This window comes from Rissa tridactyla, chromosome 4 (assembly GCF_028500815.1).
Source record: "Rissa tridactyla isolate bRisTri1 chromosome 4, bRisTri1.patW.cur.20221130, whole genome shotgun sequence".
NCBI classification, from domain to species: Eukaryota; Metazoa; Chordata; class Aves; order Charadriiformes; family Laridae; genus Rissa; species Rissa tridactyla.
In genome coordinates, this window is record NC_071469.1 from 55,456,710 (window position 1) to 55,477,702 (window position 20,993).

The 20,993-nt window shown below is 40.8% G+C and overlaps 1 protein-coding gene across 1 annotated transcript; it reads right to left on the bottom strand.

The window, feature by feature from the left end:
* Positions 1-6,559: 6,559 nt before the first annotated feature.
* LOC128909183 (alpha-1-antiproteinase F-like) lies at positions 6,560-15,096 on the bottom strand. The gene is made up of 4 exons (XM_054200518.1): positions 14,694-15,096; positions 11,004-11,274; positions 7,946-8,093; positions 6,560-6,748 (listed from the first exon to the last, which is right to left on the bottom strand). The coding sequence occupies exons 1-4, from the start codon at positions 15,079-15,081 to the stop codon at positions 6,560-6,562; spliced, it is 996 nt and encodes a 331-aa protein (XP_054056493.1). The 5' UTR covers positions 15,082-15,096.
* Positions 15,097-20,993: the final 5,897 nt, after the last annotated feature.

The following is a 20,993-nucleotide window of genomic DNA, read 5'->3' on the forward strand; positions in this document are numbered from 1 at the left end:
TTAAATTAATGGCTTTGGTAGAACTTAGGTGGGTGGGGATTATGAAAACCAGTTTGAACTGGTCTCCAGCCTTTGTGAATGCTCCAGCTCTCATACTAATGATGATTGAATTAATCTCTTAACAAACACGTTTGTTTTTCTAATTCGCCTCCACACTCATAATTACTATAACTCCAAACCCAACACCCAAATATTACAGCACAGATGACACTTAGCATCCCCTGCTCTTCGGAGATCTCCGAACTGTTGAGATCCGTCCTGAGGTAATTTGTGAGGAACAATGACTAGGATCTCCTCACCAGAAACAGAATCCTGCAAGCCAGGACTAAGTAAGAGGATTCGCTGTCTCCAAAGGAGGCATTTTTTTACCAGCATGTTCTAAACACATTTCCCTTCATAGTTTATTGTAAAACCAGTTATTTCCATGGGCACTCAGTGCACAGCCAAAGCTAAGAAGTTGATAAATCCTTTGAGCTGAGGTTCCCTACTTCATCTTTGATGGTAGTAGGCTTATAACTGAGCTACAACTTCAGCGTTGTATTACTTACAAACTACTTCGCAAATGTTCACTTCAACTTTTTTTCTGCATCTGAGAAACTTTCCCAGATTGTGCAAGTACCCAGATTCTTCCTGTAGCCCTTATTGCCCACCTTAAAAATCCTCTCTCAGAAAAACTTCTTGGAAGTTGTCTGAGGGAGCAATTTCCATATAAGAAAGCAGAGTCAGAGAAATCAGAACATTTTCAGGAATGCATTGGCTTTGTCAGCATTTTCAAACAGCAATGATGAAAATGTTCCACACAACCTTTTATCTTATAAGATGCTATGAAGTGATGAACTTTTCTATCACTTACCAATAAAGTATGTGATAGAAGCATTGCTGTTAATTGTGGAAATAAAAATGCTCTTAACTGCCAGCCCAATACTGTTGTCTTAGACACCCTCGGGCGTAGCAAAAGGAAATAAACACTTAGGCTTTGGCTCTAAGTTGAGCCCATAGATGTATAGTTTATGTATAGATAACATTATCCTATAAGCCTTACAAAATGGCTACTCTTAGCTTAAACTAAAGGTTCATCTAGTTCAATATCCTGTGCTGCACAATATGGGCATACCATGGCACAGGGGCACACTGATGTTTCCTTTCTCTCTCTTCCTTTCTTCGTATCTCCCACTGCTTGATTGCCTTTTTCACCAGCACTGAGCATGGAGACGACATATTCAGTGGCCTATCCAGCGGCCTATCCAGCATCATTGTAAAATCTCTGTCCTGAGTGGCAATGCCTAACCACAGCACCATATATATAAAGCAGGGGCTTCTTTCCTCGTATTTGTTGCTTTGTATTTATTGGCAGTGATTTTCCTCTGCCATTTTATCAGGCAGTCACTGAGTTTCGTGAGATCCCTACCCATGAACAAGGTGGGACCAACAACAAAATGTGTCATCTCATAATTTATTAAAGTCCCACATGATCTCTGACTTCTCTGAATAATGCCTGCCTGAAATTATTTTTTATAAAGGGTCTTCCCTCCTTATTATCTTAGGGTTTTTTGGAGATGGTTCGTTGAGGAATCTTATCTCTTTTCTGACCCATGTGAGGTATACCAATCAAACCACTGTAATCCACACACACATCAACTCTTTCAAAGACTCCTTTGGTAAAGGATTCTGGCTACTGCTATAAAAGACAATAAAAAATGTTTCTATAAATACATCAACAACAAAAGGAGGACTAAGGAGAATCTTCATCCTTTATTGCATGTGGGGGGAAAACATAGTGACCAAGGATGAGGAAGAGGCTGAGGTATTTAATGCCTTCTTTGCCTCAGTCTTTAATGGTTAAGACTAGTTCTTCTCTGGGTACTCAGCTCCCTGAGCTTGACAACAGGGGTGGGGAACAGAACGAACCCCCCATAATCCAAGGGGAAATGGTGAGTGACCTGCTACATCACTTAGGTGCACACAAGCCTATGGGGCCAGATGGGATCCACCCAAGGGTACTGATGGAGCTGGCAGAAATGCTCACCAAGCCACTTTCCATCATTTGTCAGCAATCTTGATTAACTGGGGAGGCCCCAGTTGACTAGAGGCTAGCAAATGTCACGCCCTTCTACAAGAAGGGCTGGAAGGAGGGTCAGGGGGACTACAGGCCTGTCAGTCTGACCTTGGTGCCAAGGAAGGTTATGAAGCAGATCAACTTGCGGCTATCACACGGCACATACAGGACAACGAGGTGATCAGGCCCAGTCAGCATGGGTTTATGAAAGGCAGGTCCTGCTTGACTAACCTCATCTCCTTCTATGACAAGGTGATCCACTTAGCGGACAAGGCAAAGTCTGGGGATGTTATCTACCTAGACTTTAGTAAAGCTTTGGACACCGCTCCGCACAGCATTCTCCTGGAGAAACTGGCTGCTCATGGCTTGGATGGGCATACGTTTCACTGGGTAATAAACTGTCTGGATGTCCAGACCCAAAGAGTTGTGGTGAATGGAGTTAAATTCAGTTGGTGGTCGGTCACAAATGGTGTTTCCCAGGGCTCAGTACTGGGGCCTGTTGTCTTTAATATCTTTCTCAATGATCTGGATGAGGGGATCGAGTGCAGCCTCAGTAAGTTTGCAGACAGCACCAAGTTGGGCGGCAGTGTTGATCTGCTTGAGGGTAGGATGGGTCTACAAAGGGATCTGGACAGGCTGGATCAATGGGCCGAAGCGAATGGTATGAGATTCAACAAGTGCCGGGTCCTACACATGGGGCACAACAACCCCACGCAGCGTTACAGGCTTGGGGAAGCGTGGCTGGAGAGCTGCCTGGCACAAAAGGATCTGGGTGCTTTGGTCAACACCCAGCTCAAAGCGAGCCAGCAGCGTGCCCAGATGGCCAAGAAGGCCGAGAGTATCCTGGTTTGTATTAGCAATAGTGTGTCCAGCAAGACTAGGGAAGTGATTGTACCTCTGTACTCAGCACGGGTGAGGCCCCACCTCGAGCACTGTGTTCCGTTTTGGGCCCTTCATTACAAGAAAGACATTGAGGTGCTGGAGCGTCTCCAGAGAAGAGCAACAAAGCTGGTGAGGGGTCTAGAGCACAAGTCTGATGAGGAGTGGCTGAGGGAACTGGTGGTGTTTAGTCTGGAGAAAAGGAGGATGACGGAAGAACTTATCGCTCTCTACAACTACCTGAAAGGAGGGTGTAGCCAGGTGGGGGTCGGTCTCCCAAGTAACAGGCAATTGGACAAGAGAAGACAGCCTCAAGTTGTGTCAGGGGAGGTTTAGATTGGATATTAGGAAAAATTTCTTCACTGAAAGGGTTGTCAAGCGTTGGAACAGGCTGCCCAGGGAAGTGGTTGAGTCACCATCCCTGGAGGTATTTAAAAGACGGGTAGACATGGTGCTGAGGGACATGGTTTAGTGGCAACTTGGTAGTGCTCTGTGAACGATTGGGCTTGATGATCTTAAAGGTCTCTTCCAGCCAAAATGATTCTATCACTCTAAAATTCTATGATTAGTGGTAGACTTGGCAGTGTTAGGTTGGACTCGATGATCTTGAAGTTCTTTTCCAACATAAACAATTTCATGATTCTATGAAAGCCTTGTTAGTTCTTCAATATTTTGTCATACTTACCCATACAACTACAAATTCTAGTTTCCAAAATATCAAAGTTGGACTAACTGTTCTGCAATTCACTGCATGCTCACTTGCATCTTTTTTTTTTAAACTTACGTCACATTTGTCACTTCTTATTATTCTGGTTACAGAGACCAGTCTAACTGATGCATTGGACGCAGTGGAAAGCTTAACCTTTTTCTTTTTGAGACAGCTAAGAGCTCTTGTCTGCATCCTAAACAGTCATGACAATTTGTTGTTACTTGGTCTTTGATTTTTTTTTTTCTAAAAACTCTTCTATGTTTAGTTCAACTTGAAATAGTTGCTCAGGCTTAACCACTGCAAGGGAAGAACGTGTGCAATGGATTGAGCTTTTCTGGTTTCTCAGTACCCCCTCTGAGTATTTCTTTTACACTTTGAACATCTACTGGTCCCTCAGGCTCTCTGGCAGGTTTCTGATGTCTTTGAAAATGATTATATTATTATATGCCATGACTTCTGCAAGTTTTTTTTCTCAAAGTTATCCTTGTCCTTTCTTATTATAGTTTGAAACACAATGTGGTGGGTTTGTTCTTTTTAGTGGTGGGTGTTCCCTGATTTGATCATGACTTCTAGTTTCTGAAGTTTTTTCTCATAATTCTAATTAACTTTGCTGTGTAGATATGCTTTTTTTTTTTTTACTTTTTAAGTTGGGCTTTTTGGATTTACATCCAAAAGCATTGCTATGTGTTTTTACAAGAAAGCAAGCTGCCAGATCTGGTTATGTCAGAAAACTGCTTGTGACCTAGCAAGATCTGAAGTGCCTCTAGATCAATATAAATTACAAAGATCTGTAAGAACGTGTAGAAAAAACACCCTCTGTCAAGATCTGCTATGGATCCAGTGACGTAGTCCAAGACAAATGAAAACAAACTGAGTACCTCTAGTTTTCAGTTTGGGAAATACTAAATTTATTCTTCCTTATTGCCTGATTTGCATGCCACACAGATGAGTTTTCCTCCACTGTGATTTTAATTTGGAAGTGGGCTCATCTACAAAAAGCTTATAGCTTCTAAGCACTTTTCTTGTTTTCCTGTCATAATCTATTAAAAAATGTATGATCTGGATGGCCCGTATTTTGTTTAGGGAATAACAGGAACCACAGTTCAAAACACATGCCAAGACTGGTTACATAGCTATTAGAGGGAGTCAAGAGGGAGCTTTTCAGAAGAGATATGAGAAACACACATGAAGCTACACACTTGATATAGTAGAAGCAGCACACTGTCTATAGCCTTTGAAATAAACATTTCTGCATCAAAGAAATGTCCAACCTTCCCAAAAAGTTCTCCTCTTAACAGAGATAACCTATTATGTGCTGAATAGGGATTTACTGCTCTGGCCAAAGGCAGAGGGCTTTCTGAAGCTCATTACTGGCATTACCGTGCTGATCTAATATATATGAGCAGTATATTAATAACTGTTTGTTGAAACCAGTCAAAAACCCCTGCTTGAACCATACTTAAGTCTTAACTCTGAATTACAGAAATAAAATAGCAAAATTAGAAACTTTTAAATGTCATGTTTATTCATTGCTGTTCTTCTACCGTAGTACATTTGTCTGCATATTACAAGGCTGTACAAAGACTGGTGTTAATGCTTAATACCTATTAACAGACTAACCCATTTTAGTCAATAATTTACCCCTCCTGCAACCAGAGTTCAGATATATACCATGAACATGAGGAAAGAAATAAAATGACGATAGATGTTGTGAAAAACAGAAGAAAAAATAGGTAGGAAAGTAAACAAGAAAAAAATAAATAAGCACGTGCATTATGAATGTAACTTTTAGTATTGTGTATCTTAATAGTGAAAACAGATCCTTATAATATTGTGGCTATGCTAACCATGAAGCAGAGAAGGAAGAGAGTACCAATGTTGTGTTACTGGACAGTCTGGGAACAGAAGGGGTTACGTCAAGAGACACCGTAAGTGTCACTTATGGGGTATAGGTGTTACTGGTAGGGTGCTTGATCCTACAAACAATACTGGAATGGTGCTTACTGCCATGGGTAATCTCCCAGGGCCAGACAGTCACGGTACAGGCACTGGCACCAGGGTGGGGATAGCTTGTGTTTCCTGCTGCTTGGTGGATTCCAGAAGCTGGTTTACATGCAGGCATAGGCTAGAAGTAGTTTTTTGGCTGCTCTGAGCTGTATATCTGATTCACAAAGGTTGTCTCCAGGGCACTGGACTGCAGAGATCTGATCTACTTGTCTTTTCTTAGACCCAATTCTTAGATGCTCTAACATTTGCCCTGGAGTGAGTCTGGACTGTAAACTCTCACAGAAACAGTGGGCAGGCCAGTATATATCTGCAGGGTAAAAACACACCTTCTCTATGACCCCTTTGCAGCAGCCTAGCTGGGACAACAGCTGAAAGGCAAGGATGTAATAGACTCACTGGACAACAATGGTACTATGCAAGGTAGTAAACATTATGCATGTCAAGATCTATGCTAGGTATGAACTTCATGTTGGTAGGAAAATGGGCACAAGTAGTAAAGTGCCGTAACTTGTACCCATTTGTCAGTCAACGCAAAAAAAAGGTGAGAAGGCAGCTGCGAGGGAAGAAGCAGGCTTACGCAACCCTCTCCACCCACATGCTCCTCATCTTCCCTGCTAGAAGATGTTTCTATGCTGTCAATATCACACAGGCCCATTTTGCCCCAGATCTAATGACAGTTCTGCCTGAATGCAACCTTCTTAAAAAAAAAAAAAAATTAAAAAAAAACCAAGGCCCAAACAAACATGCAACTATGACAATTTAAATCGATGAAGAGTCTCATCTACAAAAAACAGTGAATAACATCATCAGGTAAGAGGTGGAGAGCCCTCTGTAGCCATGCCATACTCATCAGGTCAAACACTTGATTCAGCAGCGGTGATCACCGCATACCTCATATGCACATCAACTTAATCTTTTTTCAGAGGGTTCACAATTTTTCCCATGAAGAGTATCTTGTTCTCCATAGTTATGACCATTAGGAAGGGCCTGTTGAAGTTAATGGTAATCGGAACAGACATAGGCACTATTTCCATGCCTGTGGCAGCTGCTGCTTCGGTTCCAGTCTCATCCACGTTTACCACAGCCTTATGAATAGCCTGTGAAGAAACAGACACGTTACAGACAAGTCAAGGGGGTACAAAACTAGTCACCCAATAAGCACTTGAGATAAAAGGCCCCGAAGAAGTTATTGGTAAGAAACAAGCATCAGACAGACAGGTGTGAGTCCACTGCACAAAGACAGCAGAGTTAGAAAAAAAAAAAAATAATCATCAATCTACATGCAGCACAGCTTTCCCAGCCCCACAGAGGAAAAGTGCATCACTGGTGAAGGGGCACATCCCTGCTAGTGAAAACATTTGCTTTATTTCTTTTCTTATTCCCTGCTCCCACTCGTGCAGATCTGTGGAGCCAGACTAAAGGTTAAGAGAGCAAGATCATATTTAACTGTCTATTAAAAGTTCATATAATTGAAGAATTAACATGCAGATTAGCACAATGAACAGCATCCTGAAATTACGTTTCCTATGTTCTTCAATGTCTTGGAAAAAATAGGAGCAAAGGAGAAAGGCCAGAAATGGAGGGCTAGAGCAGAGAATCACGTCAGCTTTACCTTGCAAAATCAAGACATTCACAGACTCTAGTTCACTAACTTACACCTGAGGTCATGAGGGCCATTGTTTTGTTCATATTAGACAATGAAATTTGCACTGATTGTCAGCTTTAAACTCCAGATTTATTGAAATATGACTTACCTGTAGCTTTTGCCAGGGCCTGGCACTAATGAGAGTCATCGCTCGTAGGCTTGAAGCCAAACATTTTCATAACTGCATTTTCCTTTTCCCCAAACAGTTCAAAAGTAAGAAGTGTTTCTCCTCTTCCCTCCCCTCCATAAAAAACAAGCAGTGATACATCCTACAGCTCTCTACTTCCCCAGCGGCAGGTTACAGAAGGTAGGCACAAACAGAAGCAGCAGTGTAATGACTGTAACAACACGTTGCAGGAAGGTACCACGGTGTGGATAGATGATGATTTGGTCATGTCTGTTTTATAAGGTTGCCCCACACACATCAAAAAGGCCTCCTAGATTAAAAAATTACAGACTTGTAACCTGCTCCAACTTAATTGCACCGACAGCACAAGTAACATAGGCAAAATGCTCTGTATGCCAACAGCTGCCTTTTCATGTGAAGCAAAGCCCATTTGCACAAGTTTTGCATCATGAATAGTTGTAAAGAAAGTCATGCAAGTATCAGTAACCATAGGCCCATAAAACAAAAAGCAGTATGACTTACCTGGGAAACTCTGTGCTGGGGCTGCCCAGTGATCCCAGACAGGTCAGCCTTATCAGTGAATACATCCATGATGCCCATTTTATATAATATATTTTTTAGGTTATATGTCCCGTAAAGAGTGAATTTCGGAAGATAAATATTTGCTGAGCTGCCAGGAAAGAAATGCAAGAATATGGTGAAACTTCTGATCAGATACCACAGCATAACAGAGACCCCCAAGAGACAAACTCATTTTGCTTTCTCCCCATAGACACTTTGCTTGCAGGCTCTCTTAAGCCTATATGGGAGGTGTATGATGACATTAATTTGGGGAGAAGAAAAGGTTTATAACAATGTTGGAAGGCTGGTTGAGAGGACGGGGTTGTAGGTTGCTGGCTCACAGTCTGCAGTAAGCCAACAGGTGAACAGGGAGATTGACCCAGTGATCATTCAGCGCACCAGTACAGCTCTACCTCCCTAAGGATCTTCACCTGACAGTTTTCAGAAGTTAGTGATATTTTGTGCATTCTGCTGGAAGCACCTTCCTCATGCCCCTTGACTGAGGATGCAGAGGATTCACCTTGTGAAAAAGTGATTCTTTTGGGTGTCTTGGGCTAGGCACAAAAAGTCCAGCACATCGAAGTCCGCTTTTGAAAAAAAAAAAAATGTTGGCCTTGTGTGGTTAGCATATAAATCAGGACAGGGAAAAAAAAAAGCTATACACCAAAGGCGCGGGACAATATGTGGTGGTGATTGTATAGATGACAAAGAAGAAAACAAAAGAACATTAACAGAATATAGTTATTCAATAGATCATTCTTTTTCTATGTCAAGTCCAATGTCTGATTTATTCAATTTTTAATTTCATTTTTTTGGGGGGGGGGGGGGGGGGAGGGCGAGGGGGCAGGAATTGACTACTTTGCTGCTTTCAATAAATTAATGAAAGCTCCATATTTCTGACTCATTTCTTCCTTGCTCTTTCAGTAAGGATTTAACAGTTCCTTTGCAAAGGTCAAAGCCAACATTTACAGCTAGAAGCAGCATAAGGAGACCGAGGTTAGTGATAATGCTGACAGTTGGCACTGTTTTCAGGTGAGAAACCAGGACAGCCACACAGGGTTCCAGGTCAGGGAGATGTGGAACACTTCATGAAGCTGGCCAAAGAGCAAGTCACCCAGTGGACAAGGGGGAAGGAAAGGGCCCATACCTCCAGCGTAGCACAGCATCTAATGCCAAGTCTGTCTGGTACCCAAAAATGAGAGTTCTAGTGGATTGATAACAGGTTGCTGATCTCTTACTTCTGCCTAATTTCTGACTGTGCTGATTGCTGTCTCAAGTGAGGATGCACCTATCATTGAATCATCTGGCTTGCTATTACATCAAGACACTCAATCACAAGCCCCCACTTGCTTTCAACATGCAGGAAGGGGAAAGCCATAGGCACACAGCAGCAATGCGACCAGGCAGGAAGCACTGGGATACACTTTAGAGAAGACAAAGCGATGTTTTCTCCACAGTTCAGACATTACACAGATCTCAGCTGCCTGTACTGGCAATACTTTGGTGCCATCCCTTGTTCAGCAGCCAACAGTAATGAAAAATGCTCCTCACAATGCTTCTGCAACTTGTGTCGACAGCAGTTTGCAGACAGAGAAACAGGGACAAAACCAGCTTGCCCACAGTCCTTAAATCATTCCATATCCTACCTGAAACCCATTTACTGAGATCTCCCAGAGACTCCAAATAATAGCAAAGACAATTGGCTGCTTTGAAAACTAGAGGGGAAAAGGAGGAGTTTGTGTCACTATTTTGCAGGAGAGAACTGTCATGGTGAAAAATGGGGAGCTGCATGAAACAAGCTCGTCTTTGACACTGATGCCTTTTTAGATTATAAGATTTACATCTCCCATTCATGGCTTTTAGGTAGATTATTCCAGTTTGGGGAGTGGGGAGAGGATGGAGAGAGGAAATATAAATCCCCCCAGTTGAATTTAGTCATTTTCTTGATAATTTTAAAGGTAATTGCATTTCTTTGACAAAAAATGATTCATAAGTATCTCTATTCCCCATTTTATTTGTCCTATAGTGATTTTAGTCACAAACCGAATAGCTGCTCCCAGAAGTTTCAAAACTGTGAAGGTGCACAGAGAATTACCTCATTTTTTCTGTCTTTTTTTTTTTAAACAAAAAAAAATTACATTCTTTTGATAAGATTTAACAGTGAATCGGAGTTAAGAGCGTGACACTGGTTTTTGTTTTCTGTATTAGAATGTCATTTTTGTCTTGAGAACTGACCACCTAAAATACAATTTTCAAATATGTATGCGTGAAGGTCTCCAGCGTGACACATCACATTCATGAATGAACACCAGGGCTTGATTCTATAACCGTATTGTGCCTATGCTTGTACACATATTTTGTCCCATCAAAGGCTACTACTACGCAACACTAAATGGAAGGAGTCTACTGTTGTTTTTAGAAAGAATATAACCTTTCTGCCTCCTGGTCTCAAAGTTACCTTGAAGCAAGTGTAGCTTATTCCAATTTTGCCTTCCTAAGTCTTCAGAGAGCCTGAACATAGTGACTCTGCAATGTGCCAGCTGCTCTATACCCTTGTCATTGAGCTTTGTCCTTGCAATTGCCCAATGGAAGTTGTTATTTCAGCATTAAATGTGCCATTATTGGTAACTGTAATAGGCAGAAAGGAAGCAAGAGACAAGAGAAAAGGCTGAAGGGAAGTGGTAGGAATTTACTTGTAAATAGGAGCAGGCAGAAGACCTCCCCCTAAAAAGTGAGAAGAGGTCTTAAGACAGAAAACTAGGGTCTGTGGAGAGTTAAAGATGGGAAACAAAATGTGGAAGTGGCAAAAGTCCTAAAGCTGTGAAGGTTTTCACTTTATGCAGTACTGAATATGAAAACACAGGGACATCAGAGAGCCAGATTTCGACTTTGGTCAGTGGGAATTCTGTAGATTAAAACAGAAATAAAAATATTTTCCTTATTCTGTGTCATAGCCCAGTGGATTGAAACTGATGTGTCTCCTCACCTACCACCTGAAGCAAGAACTGCAGAGTTATACCTTTTTGAGACTAATGTCCTCCACCTTGACATACGTTCACACGACAAATTTTTCTCTAGCTTCCTCATTCTTCCTTTATCAGGCAGAACAAAAAATGCCGAAGCACCTCCTTTGTAATCCATTTGCACCACAGTGGACGACAGCTGTTCATCATAGCCATGCTTGAACAGGCCCATTCCAAACATCATCGGGACTTCAACAGCCTTCTTCCCATCCACGAAGAATTTGTTCTTTTTAGTGTATTTTGGATCGAAAGGTTTTTCCCATTCAGCTTGAAATATAAGAGACAGAGTTACAGGATATTTTGGGGACACGAAACCACAGGACACATTCATAGATGACAGAAACTAAAGCTGATCCAGCTGTACCAAAGACAAACCAGTTTGCAATGAGCACTTGATCTTACTGAATACTCAGAATAATTCAATCACAAGACACAGTAGGTAGAGTGTGATGTAAAAAACTCCCTCAGACCTTACAGCAGGCCACAATATCCTTCATTTAGATGAGACACCAAGTGTTCTAGCGTGCACTTTTCCTCCATGACAACAGTTTCAAGGAGCCTACAAAGCCTTCATGATGCAGCCTTTACATGAGAGCTCAGAAGAAAAGAGATTCTCTCCTTTCACTATTCCCACACCAAAATAGACTTCTGAAGGGTGACATGAGGGATGAATTCTCCAGAGGAATGAAGGGATTCACGTTACTTGCAGAGAGAAGGACTTTATATGCCACTTCAGTTGATGGCCAATAAATGAACGAAGAACTTAATTCTACCAGGCTGCTGGGTTAAAAAACAAAACAAAACAACAAAAGAAACCTTTTGTAATGTCATATTCACAATATTAAATTTCCAAAGGCTCCTTGGTTAGTCATAGTGAAACAGTCTACAGTGAAACTCTGGAAGATTCTTATCCTTAGCAGAGAGGAATCTCTAAGCCAAATTCCAGCTATCCACCTCATCCACTGAGCAGATTTAAAAAAAAAAAAAAAAAAGAAAAAGTTTGAGTTGTTTTTTGGTTTGGTTTGTTGTTTTGTTTTGTTTTTTTTTTTTAAATAAAGAGGTGAGGTGTTGCTCTGTAGTAAATTTTGCCTTCTAGAACAAATCTAGGTTTTTTTATCAAATTTAGTGGGCAAAAGTAGAGCCACAATGCTAGGTAAAATAAGTGCCATCAAGAAAACCATGAAACAAGATGCAACCCCTTTTGACTTCTGATTTCTATTTGAACAATGATTACTAGGCAGCTTGGTACAAATGAAATAATTATCATCTGCTGTTTCCACCATCTGTGAAATAGACATAAACAGCACTTAATTTAGTATCTGGAAGGAGTGAAATAAGAATTAGTTAGTCCATGCCCTGAGCTCTGAAAATACAAATTGACAACTGCCAATACTCTAAAGATGGGAAAAGTTGCTACTTTTATGTTTCTTCATTAACAGTGACTTCTTCTATCATCAGGTATGTAACTGGCAAGACTTCTGACTTGATAAGCTTAAGGAAAGAAAAAGCAGACTGAATCACAGAAACATGAATGATAAAGTCCTGAAACACTCGAACAACCTTTATATAGTGCTCAACTCAGGGAAAACACCCCCCTTATTTCAGAAAAAGCTTTGCTTGATTAAAAACGGAGTAGGATGTTAGGATTTAGCACACAGATTAGACAGAGATGATATTCGTTAATCCTTTCCCCCTGTTTCAAAGGAACTCTTATACCTACGCTCTCCTCTCTCTCTTAGGAGGATACCTTCTAGGGATGGCACCTTTCTCAAATGCTTCACAGCATTCAAGTGGAATAATGAATCTCCAAGTATGATACTTTGTGGTGACCAGCTTGGCCAGGGCATGATAAGGGACTGGTGTACTGTAGTGGAATAGCATGCCCCCTGGCCACGAGCCAGGAAAATATTGCCAGTCTTTTGTCCTTAGGGAAGGACTTCTACACTACACTAACATCACAGAAAATGGCGAGGAGAGTCACCAGTACTGCAGGAGGAAGGCTGTAATGCACAGAGAGTGGACAAGAGCCTAGAAGTATAGACTGGCTATAGAGGTACCTGAGTTTTAGAGATCCTCTCTAGATGAATCCCAGCCTCTGGATCAATTAGGGTTAACCTACTCTCAACTTCAAGATAAAAATCCTTATTCTTGCTATTAATACCATTCTTTAATCTATTTTCTTTAAAACTGAAGAGCTAAAACTGAATCTTCACCACCTTTGGAGGATCTGGGAAATCATTTCAGTAGTAAGGATGAACATCTAATTTTAAACAGGTAAAAGTTATCTGTAATAAGAAGTTACCTTTAATACAAGGTTTCTCAGGCTTTTGTCCTCACTGTGCTACTAAATCTATTGCTCCTTCTTCAAACACCTTTCAGTAAAAGAAAAATCAGCAGCTTTTTTGCCTGTTTTGAAAGACTTTCCTGATGCTAAACAAAGCTTATCTTGAAAACATTTGAGACAAACAAGTATGTGTTCAAGAGAATTAAGAAACATCAATCATCTGTATTCCAAACAGCTTCATTTATCTGTGGCCAAATCTTCAGATATTAACACAAGGAGCAGACACACAGATGAAAAGCAAAACAAAAATACAGTTTTGAATTACTTTTGGGGGGAAGCCTCATATTGGGGAGGAGAGTGGAAGTATCCAGGTTAATCGCTTTGAAAGAACAGCATTTCTTTTAAAAGAATAGCATTTCTAATACGTCTTCTCTGTTTCAGTTAAAAAGCTTAATGATATTTTTATCAGATAAATTACAGATTATTATTTTTCTGGGTACAATTGCTTTGTTTTCAGAATACGAGAAAATGAGAAAGAGAGAAAAGATTTGAAAGAAGGCACAATATCTTTTGTTAGACCACTGATTGAGCCTTACAGCCTTGCTCCTCTTCTCATGAGCTCTGGGAAGATCTGTAGACTGTATCTAAGCAGCCTGCACAAGTTAATTAAGAAAAACAAGCTTATTGTCATTAGGCTTGTATTTGATACTGGTGGGTCCATCTCTTCACTGGAAAATATTAGAATCTGCAAATCAAAAAAAAAATGGTTGAAAACCTGTGCCTCTAGACACATGAGGACTACAGCCATACTATCAGTAAAGGCATAGTTAACTAAAAATAAAAAAAAAAAAAGGAGAATGTGAGTGTGAAACTAAAGTTAGTTAGCTTTGGATACATGAACACACTCAGTAACAGCAAAATTCTTAAGTAAACATATTTCCTTCTAGGTAAGATGCTAAGTTTTACTTTAACAGTGTTCTTTGAATTTAACTCTGAATTTGCTAAACAAAAAAAACCAGCTCAAGTGGTTTTCAAAGTAATTCTGAGCCATCAAAGCAGTTAAGAAAGTGCTTAAATCCCCTCAGATTGTATAGGACTAGATGCTTTACTGAATAGAGGTGCCTTCCTCAAAGTATATATCACTTAATCTTCAGAAATAAAGAAATGTATGTATTAAAAGATATAGGAAAATTTGCCATAAATTTTGCTAGGAATTATCATCAGTGTCAAGCAGAACATAATTTCCAATAGCTTTGTTTATAATTAAGTGTAAGTGAGAACCAGAAGGAAAAGAAGATATGAGTCCACCTGCAAAACCATATTGCAAGAAAAGGTGACGAAATCCAAGACAGACCTGAGGAAATAACGTATGAAGTAGGAGAATATGATATGTATATCTTACCGTTAAAATAAATATAGCTAATAAGGAGAATTTCAGTAAGTGGATCAAGATTATTTATGAGGTCCTTGATTTTCCCATTGGTTCTTTCTGCTACATATTCGTTGATCTTTACCTGGGCTTGATCAGCCCTCTTGAAGTTCATAGGATAAGCTTCTCCTTCAAAGAAGTTTCTGAGATTATTTAAAAATTTGTCTTGTGGCTTCAGTCGGTCAAGCACAAACAGGACATTTCCCATATTCAGCTGTAACCCCGCATTCTTCCTGTTTACCATTTGCATGAGTTGACGATAACCTTCAAGTATTTCATTTTCTGAAATCTCACGTGGGTTAAAGCTAAGGACCCTAAGAATCTGTGTCAGAGTATCTGATCTGGCACCCAGAGTCAACATGGCAAAGGCAGTAGAGATGCTCAATGGAGAGAAGAAAACATTCCCACTGTTTTCACGAGAAGAGATCTCTTTGAAGAAACAACATGCAAACCGACAAACACTGTTCCCTACAGACTGCTGTAGCATGATTTGTTTTTCTTGGCCTCTTTGATTTTGGTTTCTTACACCTTGGTGATTAGGTTCATAGCAATAACTGTTGGAATGAATCCCAACCATTAAGAGACACAGGAAAAAAAACATCTTCATGTTTCTATAACTCTGTAAAAGAACAAAAGAGAAATTAATTTTGACTTACGAATCTTTTTACCTTGTGCTTAGCAATAAGTCAACCCCTTCATTGTACAGAGCGGGCTTGGTACCAGTGATTCCAAGCCATTTGAAGTCAGGGATACCAGCTTTCTATTTCAAGGAAGTAGGTTCTGGAAAATTACTCAATCTACTGAAGAAGTTACGAAAGAATAAAAATTAAAGTCAAAGAGGGATGAAGTAATACCAAAGACTCCCTCATTAAGGTTAGGCTACAATTCCTTTGAAACTGTTTTGTTTCCAGTGTTCTGTTTTTAATGTGGCTTTAAGTGATAAAAAGCTGTAAGTCAAAAGTACACGTCTGTAGAACAGAAAGTAAGGGAGCCAGTGAAGGCTAGTCAGTTAAATTTAGAAAGATGAAAAATCAAAGCAGAAGAAAGGCACAGTATTCCTCCACTGTGAGAATTAAAATATATGTTTTGTTGAATGGGCTGCATGCAAACATATAAGCAGGCAGGAGAGAGAAAGTGAATGCGCTTGTTAATGAGGAAGTGACGAACATTTACAAAGATTCCATAAATCTTGAACAATTGAGCACCATTTAAAAAAAAAAAAAACCAAACCAAACAACTTCCATGTAGCTAACAAAAGAGAGAAATATGCTCTGAGCAATTAGGAAGTTATCAAGACTCTGGAAATACAGTGTTGCTTATTGAGAAAGGGAACAGAACAGTAAATGGAAGCAAGCGTGCTGACTGCATGCAAAGGCACGTCTAGCCCAGGGATTGAACCAAATCAGCTGAAAATAAAATTAAAAAAAAATATTCAGAGGAAACTCTAGAACAATTGTGGTGTTCATCATCAGAAAAACAGCAAAGAGTGATCTGGGCAGATATGGCTGTGATGGTGAAATGTGAAGATGAACGAGTGAATTCTGGAGGAACAAAGATACTAAAAGATAACCAATAGAACAGGAAAGCCTTTTCCAGAGCAACAGGGAAACCATTCATTCCACATCTGTGGCAATGCTTTTAACTCTAGAAATTAATACTAACTGTACCACATTTGGTTGAACAACTTTTGTCAATAGACAGAAGGAAGTAAAGATGTGGAATATCTGGAAATCCAGAACATCCTCCTGTTGTATATGGTCACTTTACTTACAGAATCTTTTCTAAAATAAAGTACTCTCCAGAGGAAAATGTAAGGATATTCAAAGGGGAAAAATATCTTAGGTTTCTGGCTTGCACTTAGAAATGATATTCAAACTCTCATGCTTTGTAAAAGCATTGAATCCTTATTAGCTACTAACATTTGTGTTCGCTTTCCAGCATCTTGGTTCTCCAAAATTCAGTTAACTCAGACTTTATTCACACCCTTTGAATATCGTGGTTATAGCAACACTACTATCGCTAGGAAGGGCCTGAGCCCCATGACAAACCACTTTCAGACAGTTCACTTTTATATCCAGAACATGTTTAAATTTGAGCTCTTTGATTTGTTTGTGACTTGTTCCACCATTACTCTTGCTCTAATTCTTTCAGCCTTTACCTCTACCCACCGTTTCTTTTTACCCCAACTCTCTAGAAACTTTAGAGAGCAATCCTTAAGTCCCCACTTCCCTTTCATTTCAGGCCCTCCATTTGTTACTATCAACCATTTACTTCATTTAACTCTCTAAAACATTTAGAGATGCCGTTCGCCTAAACAGAGTCAGGCTATACAAACATGCCTATCTCACAGAGGACTTTTCTTTTTTGTTTAAAAAACCAAAACAATAAAACCATACAAAAAGCTTTAAATTGCAACTTGAACACGAACATGGTAATTTCTCAACTGATTATTCATAAACTGTTGTCCTGCATATAACATTTGACAATTTTGCCACAGAAAAAAATACATTACTTACGGTATAGTCAAAAGGGTCCTGTTGTATTCCCCAGGTCTGCACAGGTCCTTGCTCAGTTGTTTATGCTGCTGAACACAAAGCAGGGAATCCTCTAGTAAAGGTTAAGATCATCTAAGGGCTGTGACTCATACATTATAATTTTAGAGATTAGGTAGTGCAAACAATGTTGAAACTAGTTTTACTGGACACCTAACTTTGCTGAATGTATGTTTCACACGTGACATTATTATTCATGACTATCTGATCACCCTGGTTAGATTCAAACCAATTTTCCTCAAACTGAACCTACTGCTTCTTGATATTGAACATTCATACACATCTCAGTTGCCCAAATCTACTCTTTTATGAACAAGAAAGTCATCAGAAGTAGTAACTCCAGAGAAATACCTTGAACATAATTCCCAGTGACTAGAGCATTGCTGCGACTAAGGCGGGAGGACAACGCTTGATGTGCTGGGACAATCTGAATTTTTGTGACCTAGCCTGCTTGTCTCCTGCATACCCATGCCTGGGCTTGACTGTATCCAGGTGAAGCCAGGGGTGATTCTCATAGGTGCAGGGCTTAAAACACTGTTTTGCTACATTAGCAAGTGCTGCCGTAAATGTGCCTGACTATCCACTCCCACATGGGGAATCCACTGGCAGCAAGAGCTGCGATAGTGACTCCTGGGCCACTCGCAGGGCTGTGTGCCCGGGGAAGAAGGAATGCAGCTGGGATGCCATTGCATGCAGGTGATCCCAGTTACAAGCATGGCCTGGGGACAGGGGACAGAAGCCTAGGAACGTGGGTGTTAAATAGAGCAAATCTTTAGACCTGCTTACTATCTTGTGATCTGGGATGTGGGGAGCAGGCCCCTCTGATCGTCTGCCAAGTTCAGCTAAGTCAGATCAGACGGGCTGGTATCCTGCGCTCAGCTCTACTCACTACAATAACCTCCTGTGACAGCTGGGGCAAGCCGGTGGGCGCTGAATGACAGAAGCATTGAAGAAGGGAGCTCTGGAGACCATGTAGTCCAACAGCTTGCTCAAAGCAGGGTCAGCTACAGCGAGTTGTTCAGGACGGTGTCCAGTTGGGTTTTGACTTCCTCCAACAATGGAGACTCCGCAATCTCTCTGAGAAACCTGTTTCAGTGTTTGACAACACTGACACTAAAAAAGGTTTTCTCTACATTTAAACGGAATTCTTGTATTTTAATTTGTGCTGATTGCCCCTTAGCCTGTCACTGGATGTCACTGAGAAGAGGCTATCTCTTTCTGCACTCCTCCCATGAGAAATCAGGTATTTGTACACATTGGTAAGACCCCCACAGGTCTTTTCTTCTCTGGGCTAAACAGGTCCAGCTCTCTCAGCTTCTCCTCATACATTAGATGCTGTGATCCCTCAATCACCTTTATGGCACTTTACTGGAGCCAATACAGTATGCCCATGCCTTTCTTGCTTTGGGAAGCCCAGCACTGGGTGCAGCGCTCCAGATGAGTAGACCAGGGGTGAGTAGAGAGGAAGGATCACTTGCCTTGACCTGCTGGCAATGCTCTTCTTGATGCAGCTCAAGATGTTGTTGGCCATGTTTCCTGCAAGAGCTTATCGCTGGCTCATGGTCAACTTGGTGTCCACCAGGAGCCCCAGACCCCCAAGCACACCATCTCATGTCTCCACTTCTAAAACTAAGATAATATTTTCTCTCATTTTCCCTTCAGAATGCAAGCATTTCCGGGGAGGGACCAACCCCTACTCTACGCAAAATAGATGGAGTGCTGATCTCAATGCTGTTTCTAAGCACAACTGAAATGCTAACCGCAACGATAACTCAGCAACGTTCTCTGGGAGGCAAAGATGCAAGCAGAGAAAGTTGTTGATGATTATGACCTATCAAGAGACTCAACAGAATGCCAAAAAAACCCTCTTAAACAAGTTGGTTATGAACTAAAGCTTGAGAAATAGAAAGCTTTGAGGTAGTATACTGGACTCACACATAATGTGTTCTTCACGCACAGCACTCATCTGAAAGAGTACTTGAGATACTATTTTCACTGCTTCTTGTATAAATAAGAGCCAAGAATCTCACTTAGAGCTACCTTTTAATAATGGGCTGCAGATTTCATGGTGTATAAAAACTGATTTCTGATGAAGGAAGGAAGGAAGCCCAATTAAATACAGACGCCATGCTAATGACAAGGTGACGGATGGATGACTAAGCTAGATTTGAACACACCTAGACCACACCTCAGGACACTTACAGGAGAAAGCCTGCTACTGAACATGGAAAAGCCTGCCCTGCAATTGGAAAGAAAGCATAGAAAATCAATACAAGATCAATTTATATGAATAATTTGAGTCTCTGGACACTAGTTTTAAAGAAAGTCCAGATTTGTCTTTTGTGTCTTTCCAGTGTCAAGCCATGAGAGGAAGGAAGGTAAAGGAAAAGGTAACAGTTTCTGACCCAACTGCATAATTTCTGTATTTGATGAAAAATCTTCAACAACAATCATTTCTATCATAACTATAAGCAGAATACTGATTTACAAAGAATTCACCCATTTTCTTCAGTTTTGAAGATTGGGATATTCCAGAGTAACGTTGCATATCTTGAAGATACGATATGGACAGTGAACAGGAAATTCCCTCGCCAACACTAGGGACTTTTCTCAGAGTTCCCATGGCTTTTAACACAGCTAGCACTGAATTGTTTGTATGTGCTTAAGACCCAGCTGGCAAAATTTAGTGTAAATACATCTGCTTTGAGCAAAGAAGTTGAAATAGTGTGACCAGCAGAGGTAGGGAGGTGATTGTCCCCCTGTACTCAGCACTGGTGAGGCCACACCTTGAGCATTGTGTCCAGTTCTGGGCACCTCAATACGAGAGAGATATCGAGGTGCTGGAGCGAGTGCAGAGGAGGGCAACGAAGCTGGTGAAGGGCCTGCAGAATAAATCTTATGAGGAATGATTGAAGGAGCTGGGACTGTTTAGTTTGAGGAAGAGGAGGCTGAGGGGAGACCTCATCACTCTCTACAACTACTTGAAAGGACATTGTAGAGAGGTTGGTGCTGGCCTCTTCTCACAGGTAATTAGCGATAGAACAAGAGGGAATGGGTTCAAGCTGCAGCAGGGTAGGTTTAGGCTGGACGTTAGGAAAAAATCCTTCACAGAAAGAGTGGCCAGACACTGGAATAGGCTGCCCAGGGAGGTGGTGGAGTCACCATCCCTGGATGTGTTTAAGAGTCGTTTAGATGTGGTGTTAAGGGATGTGGTGTAGGGGAGAACTTTGTAGAGTGGGGTTGATGGTTGGACTCGATGACCCCAAGGGTCTTTTCCAACCTAAACAATTCTATGATTCTATGAAAGAGGTTTGATTATGCAAGTTTCCTCTCTTTGCTATATGCAGTAACCACTGGTGGCATGAGTAGGGAATTCTACTGCATAAACAAGGCCCCAGAGCCTCTCCTTAGCCTGTGCTAAACCACAGATACCAGGTGTGTATATACCTTCAAAGAGATGGAAGAATCTCTTAATTTGTTGTCCCATTGAAACTAAAGCACTTCCTCATCACCATAATTAAAAAGGGAGGTAACAGGGACTGCAAAACAAATTTATATTAAGTTGTACTTTTCTGGAGCTGGCAGTACTTTCTCCTGAAAATATAATAGGGGAGAGTGTACAGCCTGTGTAACCTGTAAGGTGTGATCCATCTGACCTAGGACACGCGTTTCCCCACAATAAAAAAAAATATGGCCCTTTATAAATGGTTCAGATCTTGAA